The sequence below is a fragment of the Notechis scutatus genome, chromosome 1, assembly GCF_049901735.1.
Source record: "Notechis scutatus isolate UNSWTSFEM ecotype Mainland chromosome 1, rNotScu1.2, whole genome shotgun sequence".
NCBI lineage: Eukaryota > Metazoa > Chordata > Lepidosauria > Squamata > Elapidae > Notechis > Notechis scutatus.
Genome location: NC_142009.1, coordinates 72683659 through 72700377, shown reverse-complemented (window position 1 = coordinate 72700377; position 16719 = coordinate 72683659). Strand labels below are relative to the sequence as shown.

Genomic DNA, 16719 nt, shown 5'->3' with positions numbered 1-16719 from the left:
AGTGCAGTCAGGACATTCAAAAGTATTAGCGTAGTCAGAATGGCCGAATTCTGGCTCCCTCCTCTGCAACATCTGGGTACAATAAACAACATTCCAGTTTTTAAAGGACTGACCCCCAACATGTATTAAATCGTACTTGCCACCTTGCTTGTCTTAAGCAGAACTTGACATATCTGCCACTAACCTTGGGTGATGCATGCCTCATCTTTAGCAAAATCTGATAGTTCAGGGGCTTCCACAGAGCGTCATCTGCCATTGCGACTGCAAACTGCGCCATACATGGAATCAAATGCATAGACACTCTCTCCTGGAATCTCTCTTCTCCTCCAAGCATGTTTTCCAGCTACCAAAAATAAAATAAAATAAAATAAAATAACTTCCATGCTGAGAGAAAAAAAATGGGGGAAAAAATTCATTTCAACCAACAATGGGCTAGTTAGCCTGACCAAATTCTTTGCTGTTACTGAAAGCAATTTTATGCTGGAGCTTTTAGGATTAGAATAGATTCTCTTATTTTTCTTATCCTTTGATTCTTTATATACTTTTAATACCCCTTTTTTGGAATTCGTAAAAAACACCGCATTTAACCACTGGTTGTACAACACTGGTAGATTGTTGCTTTATAAACAGTACATCACTCAACTCATGTTCTAAGCCAAGTATGGTGATTTGACAATCAGAAAAGCTGAAAAAGGAACCAGCTCAGATGAATAACGTACATCTGTAAAAATGATCCAAGTATTACATAGCACTATTAAGTAATAATCTAATAAGAATGAGAATGCTCTCTAACCTGATTGACTAAAGGCAGCATCAATGTTTCTGCCCTCTCTTTGCTCACAAAATGATGAGAATCAAAAAGGAAGATTTTGTACAAACAATCAAGGCTATACTGCAGTAATAAGCAACTTTTTTCAGTGTCACCCTCGGAGTCAAAGTAAGCTTCATCTGCATCTGAAATAAACAGCAAAAGGTACAGGAATAAGGCATTTAAACTTAGCCGATTATCACTTTGTAGTCTTCATACGATACAAGCAAAGAGAACATTACATTTATAGCATATTTACAATTAAAGCCTTTTGTAAATGGAATATTAAAATACTTTAAAAAGTATTTTTAAAATATTACGGCAATGTTTCTCAACCGTGGCAACTTTCAGATCTGTGGATTTCAATTCCCCAAGGGTGTTGGCTTGGAAATTCTGAGAATTGAAGGCCACATGTCTGAAAACTGCCCTGGGTTGAGAAATAACATATTAGGACAACAAATAATTTATAAAATCTGTGTGATGCAGCATGTTAAACATTTGGGTAATTGTCTTCCAGAATGCCATCCAGATCAAGTTTCTCCCTTTTAAAAAAAATATAGTGCAGAGATGAACTAAAGTATGAGAAGACAAGCTAAAAGCATGACAGATTGTAGAATGCCGAGGAAGAAATGGGCTTTGTTCCATCCATAACTATGTTCCCTAATTGGGCCCACCCTGATACCTTAATTCTGCTTATAGAGTGTTTTTTTTCTGAGCAGCAGAAGTGCTTCACTGAAGCATCCCTTTGAAATTTTTCAAAGATTGAGGCTGGGCTTTCATTTTTTAAAACATAATGAAAATAAGCTCTGAAGAAAAATTAAAAATATGATGATGTTACTTAAGTTTGGGTAATGAAACATCTGAAAGAAAAAAGCAAGTTCACAAAGCACCAAGGACCCCTCATGTCAATCCTGAGCTACAAATTCTCCTTCATTGGAGCTATAAATATGCATTATTGCATTCTTAGTGCATTATAATGTACCTTATTAAAAATATTTTTCTTCCTTGCATTTATTTTAAATTAGATTTTTTACCTGTTTTTGATGTATTGATCTGGTTCAGATTGTCAGCAAAAGGTTTCACTAAATGGCCAGCAAATAGGCTGAACAAGCCTTTTAGCTCGCCAGCAATACAGTCTGCCAGTCGGTAGAAAGTTAACTGTCTATCCTTTGGGGCCCCTTCTGTTTTGGACCAATCAAAGAGCTGAAAGAAAGAGACAAGGAGTGGTTTTTTGTTTTGTATCAAAACACAAACAAGAAACCTATTGAGATAGAAGTGTGTTCAAATTCCTACCTTGAAAAACAGGGGCCGGAAAGACATTTCAGAAAGCTTCATGACCATGCTGATTAAACATGTGATAATTCGAGCTTCTATTTTGCCAACCTTCTCTAAATTGTCCTAGAATAAAGCAGGCGTTATCAAAATATCTGTAGCACTGTTTACAGGATTGTGGGCACAATCCTGCCCAGAACTGAGCTTTTTAAACTGCCCCATAAAGAGATTAATACAAAGGGAAACCTCACTTGAAGAGGAACACATTTGTGCTACTCCCAAAAGATCTCATATGCTTCACCTGAGAGTGTTCAGCTCTGAAGTTCAAAGCCTTTGTGAAAAATGCTGTTAGTTCAGATTGATGAGCAGAGAGCTGACTTTTCTCCAGAGTTACAATGTGCTCCTTCAAAATATCCATAATAGTACCTACATCATTCTAGAAGAACAAACAAATAAAGATACAAGTTCAGATTAATACCCAAGGGGATTCAAATTATTACACAAATCTGTCCAAATTGCTTGAGTTTCCCTTCAAAAAGTTGATAAGCATCTTTTCTTAAGGAAAACCTTTGGTCCAGGATAGTGTGAAATTTGAGAGCCATAAGGAACATGACCCTGGCTCCTTTTCCTCCTTGCCCAAGAAAAGAAACTAAGCGCCAAATCCAAGGCCATGATAGAGCACAGGTTAGCCGAGTAAAGGATGCAGCCTTTTGTAGGTGGAATTATGCTTCCTTCTCAATGAAGTGTAATACCACGCATTTTCTGAACTCCATTATTGCCTGAGGTAATATATTGACTATATATGTATAGAAATATAGCAAGAGATATGTTGAAAGAACCGAGGCACATCTCACCTTAGAAGCATTTGCAATTTCACTATAGCACTTCACAATTGCTGGCAGAAGAACTCTTGATGGAAGTTTTGTTGCCAAAGTGGTTTTCAGAGATGCCACACGTAGATTAATTTGGGATGAAGGCCCCATTTCAACAGTAATTCTGTCCAAGTGGACCACCTAGAAGGCAGCCAATGTACAAATCAAATTATTTAACAGAAGTTTCACACGTTGCGCTGCTTAACTAATACTTGCTCTTAATCAAAGTTGGTTTACTGACCTGGAGCAGGACATTAAGCAAATATGGGCTGAGGAAGCGTGGCAACGTTTCCACAATTTTCAGCAGAGCTGTCACTGTGCTAAGTAAATAAATTTCATTGGCGACCAAGTCCTTTTTGTGTTTCAGTATATTTAGCAATGCCGGCATAAGTCTATGAGAAAAGATACACAAGATTAACTTGTTCATACTCAAACAGACCTCCCAATAAAATGTCTACTCAAATACATTTCACTAAATGGTATTTTAAATAAAATCAAAGGCCAAGCTCTTCTGAAAACACAGAAATCTCTAATGAATGTTCACTGTCAAGTTTCTTAATCTAAATAAGAGGATGGTGTAATAGTTAATTGTGCACCTGAGTCAAAACGCATTTTATCTATCACTATTTTCTTGAATGATTATAATCAGGAAAGTGCTTAATTTTTCATTTTTTGTGTGTGGAAAGCTTCCAACTAATTATAAAAAAATTCCTATGAATATTATTCAAGCAGTTTTTTGCGAGGAAGAGCAATCAGTTATCTGGTATAGAATTATTTCATATATGGTATAGAATTTAGAATCATTTGCACAGAAGGAAGTACATACATTTTTTTCCCAATGTCAATTGATTTTTACCCCTTTAGAATTTCCTGGAAAACCTATGTCTATAAAAGGAGAAGAAAAATAACCACCGTATCTTTTAGAGCTGCTTAACTGATATTCCTATTACAACGCAAGGCATTATTTTGAAAAAAAAAATGTCAAGGAACAGTCCACGTGTTCAATTTCTTGATCTTTAATTATGATTGAAGAAGAGTACCTTGGAAGTTGAGGTATCGCCAATGCTTTCAGCACACAGGTGACCTCAGCAGCACACAACAGAGCACTTCCAACAATGTTTCTTTCTTCCTTCCCATCTGCAGAAATCACCTCAATGGCCACTTTTAGCACATCTACAAACAGCTCATGTTTCTCTCTGCCAAAGCACTTGCACAGCAACTTCAAGCTGTACAAGGCCGTCTGCCTATTAATTGCCTGCTCCTCAGCTTCTTGATGCCGCACCACAGTGAGGAGGTCGGGAACCAATTCTAGCAGCAGTTCCACCTGGAAGGACAAAACGAGGTGGAACTATTCATAGGAAGGTTCCAGGGCTGAACATCCAAGCCAATATCCAGACCTTGCAATCCAAACAAGCATACAGCAGAAGATTTCCTATAGTAAGTTCAGAGTTCCAGATCCAGTACTTCTTTATTTAAGTGCTATACTTAAAAGGTAAGGCTGAACCTTTTTCCATTGCAGTTGCTATGCTATGTGGCACAAAGTGCGACTACTATATGGCAATAAGGACAATAAGAAAAATTGCTTACCTGGGTTTGCTTCCATTGTGTGTTCTGCTGAAGTTTATTGTTGAGGAGATCCATGGCTTTACGTCTCACTGAGGGCAACTGATTGATCATCAGGCCCCTGAGGACAGGAATAAAGGTTTCTGTTGGAATTAAGGAATTGATCTAAAAAGAAAACACAGGAACAATTTTTAAAAAAATTAATGGTAAAATTTTTTTAGTATTTAGATAGAAAAACTAATCTAACAATCTTTAACCCATTCCAATCCTAAGTATGCTACTGACTCCTGAATTTGAGGGAAGCTCAAGAAAATCTCAGAATGCAAACCCAGTGTCAACCCAACAAGGTAGAGCAGACTAAGAAACCAATGCCATATGGGTCACGATTATGGCTACCATGACAACTATAGTAGCACAATCTTGCAATCTCACTTTCACTTTATTTTTATGTGATTTAGGGTGGGCTTGTCTGAGATACTTGGTCTACTTAGTGCCTCAGAATAGGTTCAAGCCCTGCTTATCCATTGCCTTGGTAGTGGCTCGTACTTCCTCCTATCCCTCAAGGTCTTTCTCCATGTTCTCTACCACAAAATCAAAGTTGGAAGGGAACAGTATAAGCCAAGTGAGCTTTCTTTGCTCGGTTTTTTCCACATTCCAAGCCTTTCAAGTCTTGATTAAGATCCAGCTTTGAACATATTTAACGAAGGGGAGTTCAAAACCGCCTATGGTAGGTTTCTCTTTTTAACCGTAATCAATTACAAAATTTTCCCTAATTGGAACTTATCATATGGTTTATTTCATCACCAGCACTCTAGCACAATATTCTTCTTTCGAACAATTTTCCCCCCAGGCCTGTTGGCAGAACCAGGTCTTCAGGGACTTGTGAAAAAATGTCAAAGTGAGGGCCAATTTAATCTGTGTGGGGATGATGTTCCAAAGGAAGGGAGCCACCATGGAGAAAGTCCTTCTTCTGGGTCTTGCCAGATGTGCCTGCATTATTCCTTGCCTCCCTGCTCTAGTGGGTTGGGTAGATATAGCTGAGAAGAGACATCCTTCAGATAATTTCCCCACCTTTCAGAAAAGCCAAAGTTCTATCATATTTTCTGTTAAGTCTTCCCCTTTCAAGCTTTTTCCAAATATCATAGATTAATATTCTCTAATTTTTACACATTTTTAAATCTGCATTGTATTATTGTTTTTATTCATATAAATTTCTTAGGTACCTGTAAATTATTATTACTAACATTAATTTGCTAGGCAAATCTGTGATAAGCAGATAAAATAAGATATCTTAAACAACTAAGATTCTTGCCTGGATTATCTGGTGTTTTAGAATTAATAAATCCATTTTTACATTAAAATCATAAAGCTTCAAGATGTCATCTTACTGGCAAGTAGAATAATACTTACTTTATCCAGTAGTTCATATGATTTGTTGAGCAAAACCTTCCAGAATTTGGCTGTCAAAGTGTTGGCATTTTTTTCTATTGATTGTGCCACTGCATTTATGTAGCAAAGAATTTTTTCCAACAACCTAGAAAAACAACCATACTGAATAACTAACTACATCAATCCACATTAATTTTTCATTAGAATAAAAGTCAGAGAATCCAAAAATGAAACCATTTATCCACAGGAAACAGGCCACGTGGGCATGCATGCCATTAGATTCAACTTTGTTATCATGGTGATGGCATCGAAGTAGAATTCCATATTATCCTTGAAATTTGTCCCAACATTTAGTTGATGGAAGATGCTCCATCAATAGGAAATGTTAGCTGAATACTTGCATTATCTTATGCTGGCATAATTTTAAAGTCAGTCTACTGATTTTAGTGGCTACTCTAAATAATTAAAGACTGGATCCCACCCTATCAAAGTATGGGCCCAGCATTAATTTTACAACTTCTATCTCTTGAAACCCTGCAAAAAACAGTGTAACACAATGTTCACAGATCACCCTGATTTGTTTTGAAATTGTCCTTGCCCTGTTTCAGGTTTTCTTATGTGTGCCTATCACCTCCTGTTGAATTAGTGTCATATACCTTAATAGGCTGTATATTTCAGGCAGATAGATGATAGATAGATAGATAGATAGATAGATAGATAGATAGATAGATAGATAGATAGATAGATAGATAGATGATAGATAGAGAAGATAGATATATTGATATAGTTAATTTCTCATCTGGTAAGAGATGTAAGATAATGCTTTCTCAAAATTTTCCTATACAGCTTACTTCTATTCTTAATTAAAATATTCAACAAAAAGCAAACATACTTCTGTTCAAGTTCCTTTAACTCTTCGGAATCTTCACATTCAACTACCTAGAGGACAAAGGAAGAAAAACCACTTACATAGTCCATATCATGTTAATGTGAATTAAATTCAGGTGGATGAACATGACTGTGAGGTGCGCTAACATGCTGTTATAGCATTAACCAGATAGAATCTTCATGGCTAAAAAAAAGGGCGGGGGGGGGGGGGGGGGGGGGGGGGGGGGGGGGGGGGGGGGGGGGGGGGGGGGGGGGGGGGGGGGGGGGGTTTTGTCTGGAATTCAATCTTACACTAAAAAATTGGTGGCATTCAGGATCCTGAAGAAGCCATCCTTTTTATTATTATGCACATGTACATATTCACCAAGCTCTTCCCTTTCAATATAACCAGTATTAAAGTCCGACACAATAAGTACTGAGCAAAAGAAATTAAATGAGAGAAAAAGAAATTTAACTGGATCAAGTTAACCATCCTCATTCACTGCATTTCTTTGCCCTTTTCAATCCTTGCTTCTACTATAGCCATACACTGATTCATACATGGCCTTTAGTTCTTTAAAATTTTCATCCTTGTCATTTTCAGGACCTTCATGCTGGCATCTGCATAACACACAGGATTGAGTGGGACTGGCTAATGGTTTGATGGATAGTTCCCTATGTTCCTAACTAATGAAAACACAGCCTTGAAAAGTCTCCTTTGCATATAGAACTTCAAAGTAGATGTCAACTTTTCCAACAGTAATCAGAGTTGGATAAAAACACTCAAGGAACTTGCTTTTATGTGTTCTCATTAATATTTTTTTTAAAAAAAGGGACAGCACAAGAGTTCCAACAGGTAGTTTGCTTTCAAATTTTCACCTGAAAATTGTTTCCACAACACCTACTATTCTTAGCATCAGAATCCACTTCAATATAAAGGTCAATCAAATCTGTCCCAATGGAATATTGTAGGTGGCAGGGGCATGTCAAATTTTTGGGGGAGGGCAAAGACTGTAGCAGATGGGGCAGTAATTCAAAGCAGGCAGGTTAGGTCTCTGAAGGTCTCTCTTAACTACAGAATGCATTTTTAAATGTGCTTAAATATATTTATCCTAATTATTGATAAGCTAGCACTAATCACAAATGATCAACCCTAAAAACAAATCTGCTTTTGTTATGCTGTTATGGCAGATATGTACAACATGTACATGGATGGAATGTTCAACTGCCAGCCACAATATGTATATATTTGCCTCTGGCTTCATCCATGACTAGAAACAAAAATTCACTGTAATTTGAACTTATTCCATCCCTTGATTTCTTTTGCCAAGATACCTAGTCAATAATATTGTGTGCAGACTTTATAGAAAAATAGCATTCTATTGTAGAAACATTCCTTTCTACAGTAAAGAAATCCGTTTTAAAAACTATTAAAATAACAAGTAATGTTATTTTATTTTGCACTTAAGGCGAAGCATGTTTCTAGTTATACCAACCAGCACTACACTGAAGCCGGAAGTGAAGAGAAAATAAGTTTCTGCAATTTGCCTCAGTTCATGGAAATTACCGGTTCTCAACTGGTAATGGGACTCTTATCGATTCTGGGGAAAGATAAATTCAACTCACTTTTTTTACAAAGCTGTTTGAAGCCAGAAGCTGTGACATGAAAGAGACTGCCAGGAATTTCAAATGCCTCAACTGTTTGCCAGAGTGAGACTCCACATCAAAGAGTTCTGTTTCTTGATTGTAGGATTGTGTCCTCAGTGGCCTTGACTTCTTTTGTCCGGGGTCATCTGCAAAAAATAGACCCCAAAGTCATATAGATCTCTTTACAAAAGTAAGTAAATAAATCTATCTACACATTATGGAAAACCCCAACTAAAGCATTTACTCACACCTATGCTATAAAGCAGTACGGTATGTTGTATAAATTGGGCCATTTCTTAAGTAATACAACAAATTTTGCTCTAATTTTGGGTAGAGTGAGGGGACTGACTCAGGCAGCAGATTTTTAGTACTGTGAAAGGATATTTCATTTATCATTACTTCAAATAACTACCTTGGTTTGGGAAACTAACCAGGTGAGGTACCATTTGCTGCATTGTGTTTTGTGGCCAGCTCTGGAGAAAAAAGCACCAAGCCTGATTATGAACCTCCTAGGCAAGCTTTTTTTCAGTTGGGATTCAACCCAATCTGTTTATTGAGTGGCTGACCACAAGTTTCTTTGCTGGCAATTACCTTCTTTGTTCTCTGGCAGGTTTGTTAAATAGTTGAGTAGTTTCATTAAACTTTGCAATTGTTCGATTACGCTAAATTCACAACATACAGAAATCCAGAATTCTGTATCGGTTTCCAAAACAATATCCTATGTAAGTAGCAAGATGAAGAAAACAGTATTATAAAATGCCATATATTTATACATTGTATTGCAACATTCTGCACAGCAACATGCATTTTTAAAAACAAAGTGCTCCTTCAAGACTCTACCTACCTTCTCCCCACTGGCTACTGCAGCTCCAGACTTGGTCACATGTTGTTCAAACAACAGTACTAAAAGAACCCACAGAAATCGCTCTGCCCCCAAAGTACTTGTAAGTTGCTCTAGAATTGGGAGACGTCGATGCTCTGGTACGTGGGGCAAGGCATCCACAAAAACCCGGATTATTTTAATCACAACTCCTTCCATGTTCCCTGCAGTTCCTGAAGACCTACCATCTTCCTCCGCCTACAAAGGAATTTTTTTTTTTTAAAAAAAGGAACAGGTTATACATACAAACCAAAGGCTAAACAAAGGAAAAACAGACAAGACTTTATTCAAATGAAGCATAACCAAAGCTTGAATACTAAAGAATAACCGTGGAATAGATCATATAATACCGTGTTTCTCATATAATAAGGCCGGGTCTTTTTTTTTTTTGAGCCCCGAAAAAATGGCTAGGCCGTCTTTTTGGGGGTGACTTAATTCTCCCCCCCCCCCCCGTTGCATCTGCAGGCGGGCGGTGATGGCTTGGATGTTGACCTCGGCGTTGGTGGGGTACTTCGTATCGGGGTCAACGCAGGCAGCACCATATCTGGGTGTGCAACAAAAGTACTTCCTGACGGCAAGACCCCCCCACCATTCCCCCCCATTTTGCATGTTTTATTATAGGCCTTAATTTGGGGGAGGGGCTTAATTTCATTTCATGCCTATAAAACATGCTGGGACTTCCTATTGGGGGAGGCCGTATTGTTGGAGAAACAGGGTAATATATAAATTAGAATACAATGAGTTTGTACGGCAAAACCAATCTGTAAATGTTTGAAAGGCAAATTTGAATTAGTATTGGAAACAGCTGTTATTGTCTTGTAAATCCAGCAATGATATGAGTAAGATCTACAGTAAAGGAAATTCCTGTTTAAAAAAGAAAGGAAGAATTAAGCCAAAGCATTTAGAATCCAAGCTGCAAGTAATAAAAATAAGAATACTACTGTCTCAGATGCAAGACTAAGTTTGCTATAGAGGTAATCCTTGACTTACAATCGTTCATTTAGTGAATATTTGAAGTTACAATGGCACTGAAAAAAGTGACTTAGGATCGTTTTTCACATTTACGACCATTGCAGTATCTCCATGATCATGAGATCAAAATTCAGTCGCTTGGCTACTGGCACAGCTGCAACTGCACAGTTGCAGTGTGTCGGGGTCATGTGATCACCGTAAGAGCCATGGAGGCACAGTGATTAGAATGCAGTACTGCAGGCAACCTCTGCTGACAGCCGGCTGCCTGCAATTTGGCAGTGCAAATCCCACCAGGCTCAAGGTTGATTCAGCCTTCCATCCTTCTGAGGTCAGTAAAATGAGGACCTAGATTATTGGGGACAATATGCTGATTCTGTAAACTGCTTAGAGAGAGCTATAAAGCAGTGTAAAGCGGTATATAAGTTTAAGTGCTATTGCTATTTGTAACCTTCCCAGCTGGCTTCCAACAAGCAAAATCAATGGGGAAAACTTGATTCATTTAAGTTTCATGCTTCAATTAACAACTGCAGTGATTCACTTAACAACCGTGGCAAAGAAGGTTGTAAAAATGCAGCGCGACTTAATCACAACCCTGGCAAAGAAGGTTGTAAAAATGCAGCGCATCTTGCTTAGCAACAGAAATTTTGAGCTTAACTGTGTTCGTAAGTCGAGGACTACCTGTATTCTATTTCAGTGACCCAGTTTAAATGATCTCACCTGTATGAGAGCCGGAATGACCATCTTCACTGTCTTGTTAATCACCTGGAAACTGTACGCATCATCCAGGCGCATGACATTGGCTCCCATGAATGTAAAAATGGGCATGATATTGTGTAGCACTTTATCCTGCACAAAAGAAAGCCATTATTCCTGCAATAATGTAGCATTTGGTTTTCAGTGTTTATTATTGCAATGCAGTTTCTCTCAGAACAATTTTCTTTCCGAATTTAAAGCAGTGGGTCCTTTGCTATTTTAGTTAAAGCAGTTAAAGGAACTGCTCAATCCTGGTTTATATACAGGCAAACTTCAGTATCCCCTTAACTGGCATCCAATGCAGCTTGCCTAGCCATGGGGACCCATGAAAACACCAGGCAGTGCCCCATTTCTGCTCGCCCCATTGCATTTTAAACCAGGTGTAGCTTCTGGGTGGTCTCCAAGAGTAGCCCCACATAGAGCGCAGTGCAGCCATTCAATTGTGAGGCGACCAAGGCATTGTGATTGTCTGAGGGGGTCTCCCAATTAAGAAAAGGTGGGCAAAAACAACTGAAGATGAGGGGTTTCTCAGGTAAACAGGTCCTGCGCCATTCAGGGCTTTATAGGTAATAACCAGCACCTTGAATTGCACTTGGAAGCCAGTTTTGTATCCCGCATGAATAGAAAACTTTAGCAGCTCCTCAAGACTTGTTTAAACATTAAACAAACGTTTAATTTAAACATACTGTCAAATCTCTGTCCAGTTAGTGGTCATTTCAGGAAGAAACGGATTAGAGATAAAGAAGAGAAAGAAAAAATGAGGGGTAATTGATGATGACCTGTCCAAAGAAAAAAGCAGGAGGGTGATAAGAAAAATCTTGGAGAAAGAGGTCAAGTGAATCTGGAAAGTGGCCAGCTATTTATAAGCATGGGAAGAGACCAGCAGCCTCGCCCAAATGCCCGTGTCAGAGCTGAAAAGACATCTAAAATGTGATACATTTTAGAAACTTGGATGAACTTCCCTTCCCTCAACACGCATTGCAATAAACTCACAGGAAACATTCCAGCTGCAGCACCCAGCAAGAGCAGTGCATGGTGATGGGTCTGTGGCATTTCTGAGATCCGGATGCACTGGACGATCAGTTCCACATTGAATTTGTCTTCATCCAGGAGACCTCAAAACACAAAGAAGGCGCTGAAAAGTTAACAAGGCTTACAGGGCTTCCATCCCATTTAGGAATACAAAACCTGGAAACACACTGTCAAATATCCCAAATGAAATTAACTTCGGTCTTCACTGTACCTGCCTTTATCCTGTTGCTATCTGGGGACAGCTTCTGACAAATGTTTAACAAACTACCAAGTATTAGTTGTTTTGTGTATTCCAGATTTTCCTCCCCTGTAGTAGGTTCTAGACACCTGGAAATTCAGAAAGGAATTAGGCTATTTTTGGAGAAATAGATGATCAAACGTAACGTTCCATGCTGCTACCTAAAAATAACAGTTCTGAAGGGTGGGGGGCAAAGAGAACCAATCTTCTATAATTTCTACATCACATTCCAAATTCCTTTTTTTTCAAATACCTTATTTGGAGAAATCCTTCAGGGAACGAACCAGTTACAGACAGGAAAGGAAGTGCAAGACTCTTGAGGAATCAACATAGCTAGAGGCAACATGATGCAGCTCAACAATATTTAGCACTGGGGCAGCAAGTGGCAACCATGCTCTAAGTCTAAGTCACTGGATGGAACATCTCAAAGGGTAGTCAGATCCACAAGTTCAGAAGTGACCAGAGGTGGTATTCAGCTGGTTCTGACTGGTTCTGGCATACCGATAGTGGAAATTTTGAATAGTTTAGAGAACCGCCAAATACCACCTCTGGCTGCCCCCCACCCCGCCTGTCCTATATTCCCTTGTTTTTTAGCTCAGCTGATCTGAGTGGCAGAGCAGATTGCTGCGCCTCAGCTGAAGAACAGTTTACCTCAGTAGTGCTGACACAAATGAAGTGCGCTCTCATAGAACTAGTACGAAAAAAATTGGAAACCCACCACTGATAATGACCAAATGTAGGTTTTCTTATAGCGTGGCCACATAAAGAGAGATTGGACAGAACTAAGCTGTAGCACAGAATGGAGGACAGAAGAGCTGAGTCGTTTTGATAATGCCTGAATCTAAAAATGGAAGGGTTATCCCATTTTGGAACTCCTTTCTCCTACGGGCGAGATAGTTTTCCAGAGTCCTCAATATTTAATGGCTGGAGTTAAGAAATAACAAGATTTAGAATTGCTCTCCAAAGTAAACTTACCTAGACAGCAAATTGAAAAGGGTAGGTATCAGAGCCTGAGGCTGTTTGAGCTTCTTTTTGTGCTGCAGCAATTCTAGGATAAGCGTAATTCTTTGCCAGTTTATACTTTCTTCTTGTACACATTCTGGAACTTGGACTTTCCTGAATGATCAAAAGCAGAACAAAGTAAACTTTATTTCCTTCTATTAAAAATATCAGTTTTTGCAGAGCAACTATTTCAGATTCTACAAAGAGCCAAAGAATCATCAACCAAATACAGTTTTTAAAGATTGGTTAATTTGTATGTCCTTTTTAAATCTTTCTATTCTTTAGCTTACCTTATGCTTATGACTTCTGGCTTTTGTTCTCTCTTTGATTAACTATTTAGTTCTCTTGTTTTTGGCTATTTAACCTGGCAACGACTATTCTGATGGCAATTTTCAAAAATTCAGAATTCCTTCCGGTTTTCATGATCACAGACAAGATTATAACTATCTACAGAAGCACTGGATTTAACCTAATGTCATTTACATGTACAATTACAAACAGAAGTTATTAAAGTATTAACCATATAAAATAACCTAACATTGATTCTCATGTTTGTCCAGTCTTTTTGGTTAACTCTGTCTTTCCTCATTTAATCACAGAAATTATCTTCGTTATGTTGCATCAAAAGCGTGTATGAAATTCAGTTCCAATAAGTCAAAACTAATATAATTCCATGAATATAATTTGTGTCCTCATCATGTAAAATGTCAGAGTGTTACCAATTTTATTCCACAGGCAGATTCATGGAAATGCCATAGCTTGAATTATTTGCTTAATGAATTACTATCTTATGTTTTTAAGCTGCTTGGCTTCCAAAATCTTTTAATTCTCCATTTTTAAAACCTCTTTCATTATAGCATATATGGCACTTATATTTCCCACCCATTTTACCTCTGCTGCTGTATTTTCTGCCTTCTTGTCTGGTGAACTGTAGCAGCAGTCTTGACTTTAGGCTGAGGTTCCAGTTCGATACTAAGCTGCTCAGCATCTACTGAAATCTAAACAATATGTTAGATTTTGTTTTAAAGATTTGTAACACACCACACATCACAATATATTGTACATATGCAGCCCAATTGCAGAATATGATCTGACCATCCTCTGTCAACTGGCATGTAACATGCCTGTATGGCAGTGCAGAAAAAAAGCATGACCATTAGAGGGGGTATTCAGCAGGTTCTGACCAGTTCTGGAGAACCGGTAGTGGAAATTTTGAATAGTCTGGAGAACTGGCAAAGACCACCTCTGACTGGCCCCACCCCCATCTAGTCTCTGCCTCCCAAGTCCCAGCTGATCGGCTGGGTCTTCTTTTATTGCCCTGCACAGGAGAACGGAGCTGGAAAGCAGATTAGTGAGGTGGGAAAGGAATGGAGATTTTACAGTATCCTTCCCCTGCCACGCCCACCAAGCCACATCACTCCATCAAGCCACGCCCACAGAACCAGTAGTAAATTTTTTTGAATCCCACCACTGATGACCATTTGTATTTGAAGGGGATCACAGCATAGTTTCTTACTGAAAACGCAAAACAATTCTTGGCTTAAAACCAAAAATCATTCTTTGTGATTACAAAAATCATGTTTTCAATAAAAGCAATGCACACATCATATGCATATTACTAATTTTCCAAACTATTCCTATGTTTTGTGTTTTAATTCTCTGCAATATACGTTTTAGTTAGCTCTTATACTGAATACAATATGGTTGTTAAAAGTAATAAGATTACGATGGCCTAATTTCTGCAAGCAAACTACTGTGTTTCTCATAAAATAAGGCCGGGTTTTATTTTTGTTGGAGCCCCGAAAAAACGGCTAGGCCGTCTTTTCGGGGGTGACTTAATTCCCCCCCCCTTGCATCCTCGTCTAGAGTGCCCCACGGGCAGCCTCGCCACCAGCCGCTCCTAACGGGTGATCATGGCAGAGCGCGGAGAGCTGCCTACTCCCGTCAAGCACCTTTGCTGCAGACCCGAGACCTTCGGTGCCTGCCACTGTTGCTTTCCCTTCTGCCCATGCCGCGGTGGCGTTTGGAGCTGCCGCTTCCACATTTGGAATGCCGCCGCCGTTTGGAGCGTGTTTGTAGCGCCGCCGCCGTGGAGCACCGCCGCCGTGTTTGGAGCTGCCGCCGCATTTGGAGCACCGCCGCAGTTTGGAGCGCATTTGGAGTGGCAGCGGCATTCCAAATGTGGCAGCAGCTCCAAACGCAGAAGCGGCAGCTCCAAACATGGGAGCGGCAGCTCCAAACGTGGCGGTGGTGCTCCAAACGGCAGCGGCACTCTAAACGCGGAAGTGGCAGCTCCAAACGCAGTGGCGGCATGGGCAGAAGGGAAAGCAACAGCGGTGGGTGCCGAATGCCTCGGGTCTGCAGCAAAGGTGCTTGGCAAAGGAGTCTGCAGCAAAGGAGCTCTCCGCGCTCCGCCATGATCGCCGGTTAGGAGTGGCTGGAGGTGAGGCATGGCTGCCCGCGTGGCGCTCCTAATGGCAAGTCCCTCCCGCCCTTCCCATTTCGCATCTATAAAATAGGTCTAAATTTGGGGGGAGGGGCTTAATTTCATTTTATGCCTAGAAAACATGCTGGGTGTTCCTATTGGGGGGTAGTATTGTTGGAGAAACATGGTATGTGATTAGGGAAGAATACAAAATTAACACACAGACAGACGAATAATTCGTCCTTTATTATTTATTTATTACTGAATAAGTACAGGTAATCCTCGACTCAGAACAATTAGTTTAGTGATCATTCAGAGTTATAATGGCATTGAAAAATTGGATTTATTACCGATTTTCAGTTACAACTTTTGCAGCATCCCCATGATCGCGTGATCAAAATTCAGATGCTTGGCATCTGGTTCATATTTATGACCATTGCTGTGTCCCAAGGTCATGCAATTGCGACTTTCTGACAAGCAAAGTCAATGGAGAAGCCAGTTTCATTTGACAATGGGGTCGCTAACTTACCAACTGCAGTGATTCACTGAACAACTGTGGCAAGAAAGCTCGTAAAATGAGGCACAACTCACTTAACAAATGTCTCACTTAACAACAGAAATTTGGGGAACAATTGTGGTCGTAAGTCGAGGACCACCTGTACTCCTGTTCTATTTATTCAGAGGAATTAGAGTCTCATTATGCAACAAGATTACTGTAAGTTATCTTACCCCTTTAAATACACTGCTGATTGTCTGGGCACAATGTAGATTCTTGCAATTGAGGAGTAAGTCAAAAAGAACTCCCAGAATCCTTTGCTGTACCTTCCCTTCTGGTAGTGCAGCAAAGAAAGGTTTTGTAATCTAGAAATAACAAAAAGACATGAGCTTATATATAACATGAAAGAAAGTACGGCATTATTCCCAGTAATAAGGAAAATAAGGAAATATAGAGCTTCCTCACGATACCCTGTGAATTCATTTCTTTATTAAATTTATATG

At 39.3% G+C, this 16719-nt stretch overlaps 1 protein-coding gene across 1 annotated transcript in view; it reads right to left on the bottom strand.

The window, feature by feature from the left end:
• Positions 1-16719, bottom strand: part of HEATR1 (HEAT repeat containing 1) — a 43881-nt gene that overhangs the window by 1402 nt on the left and 25760 nt on the right. The window contains exons 24-43 of the mRNA XM_026669415.2: positions 16450-16581; positions 14187-14293; positions 13269-13409; positions 12267-12382; positions 12017-12138; positions 10988-11116; positions 9263-9496; positions 9010-9136; positions 8398-8564; positions 6797-6843; positions 5926-6049; positions 4540-4680; positions 3993-4276; positions 3194-3344; positions 2935-3093; positions 2382-2516; positions 2102-2206; positions 1843-2011; positions 794-954; positions 185-343 (exon numbers count right to left, since the gene is read on the bottom strand). Of these exons, the coding sequence (XP_026525200.2) occupies positions 185-343; positions 794-954; positions 1843-2011; positions 2102-2206; positions 2382-2516; positions 2935-3093; positions 3194-3344; positions 3993-4276; positions 4540-4680; positions 5926-6049; positions 6797-6843; positions 8398-8564; positions 9010-9136; positions 9263-9496; positions 10988-11116; positions 12017-12138; positions 12267-12382; positions 13269-13409; positions 14187-14293; positions 16450-16581 (2910 nt within the window). The remainder of the gene's footprint in view (positions 1-184; positions 344-793; positions 955-1842; positions 2012-2101; positions 2207-2381; positions 2517-2934; positions 3094-3193; positions 3345-3992; positions 4277-4539; positions 4681-5925; positions 6050-6796; positions 6844-8397; positions 8565-9009; positions 9137-9262; positions 9497-10987; positions 11117-12016; positions 12139-12266; positions 12383-13268; positions 13410-14186; positions 14294-16449; positions 16582-16719) is intronic.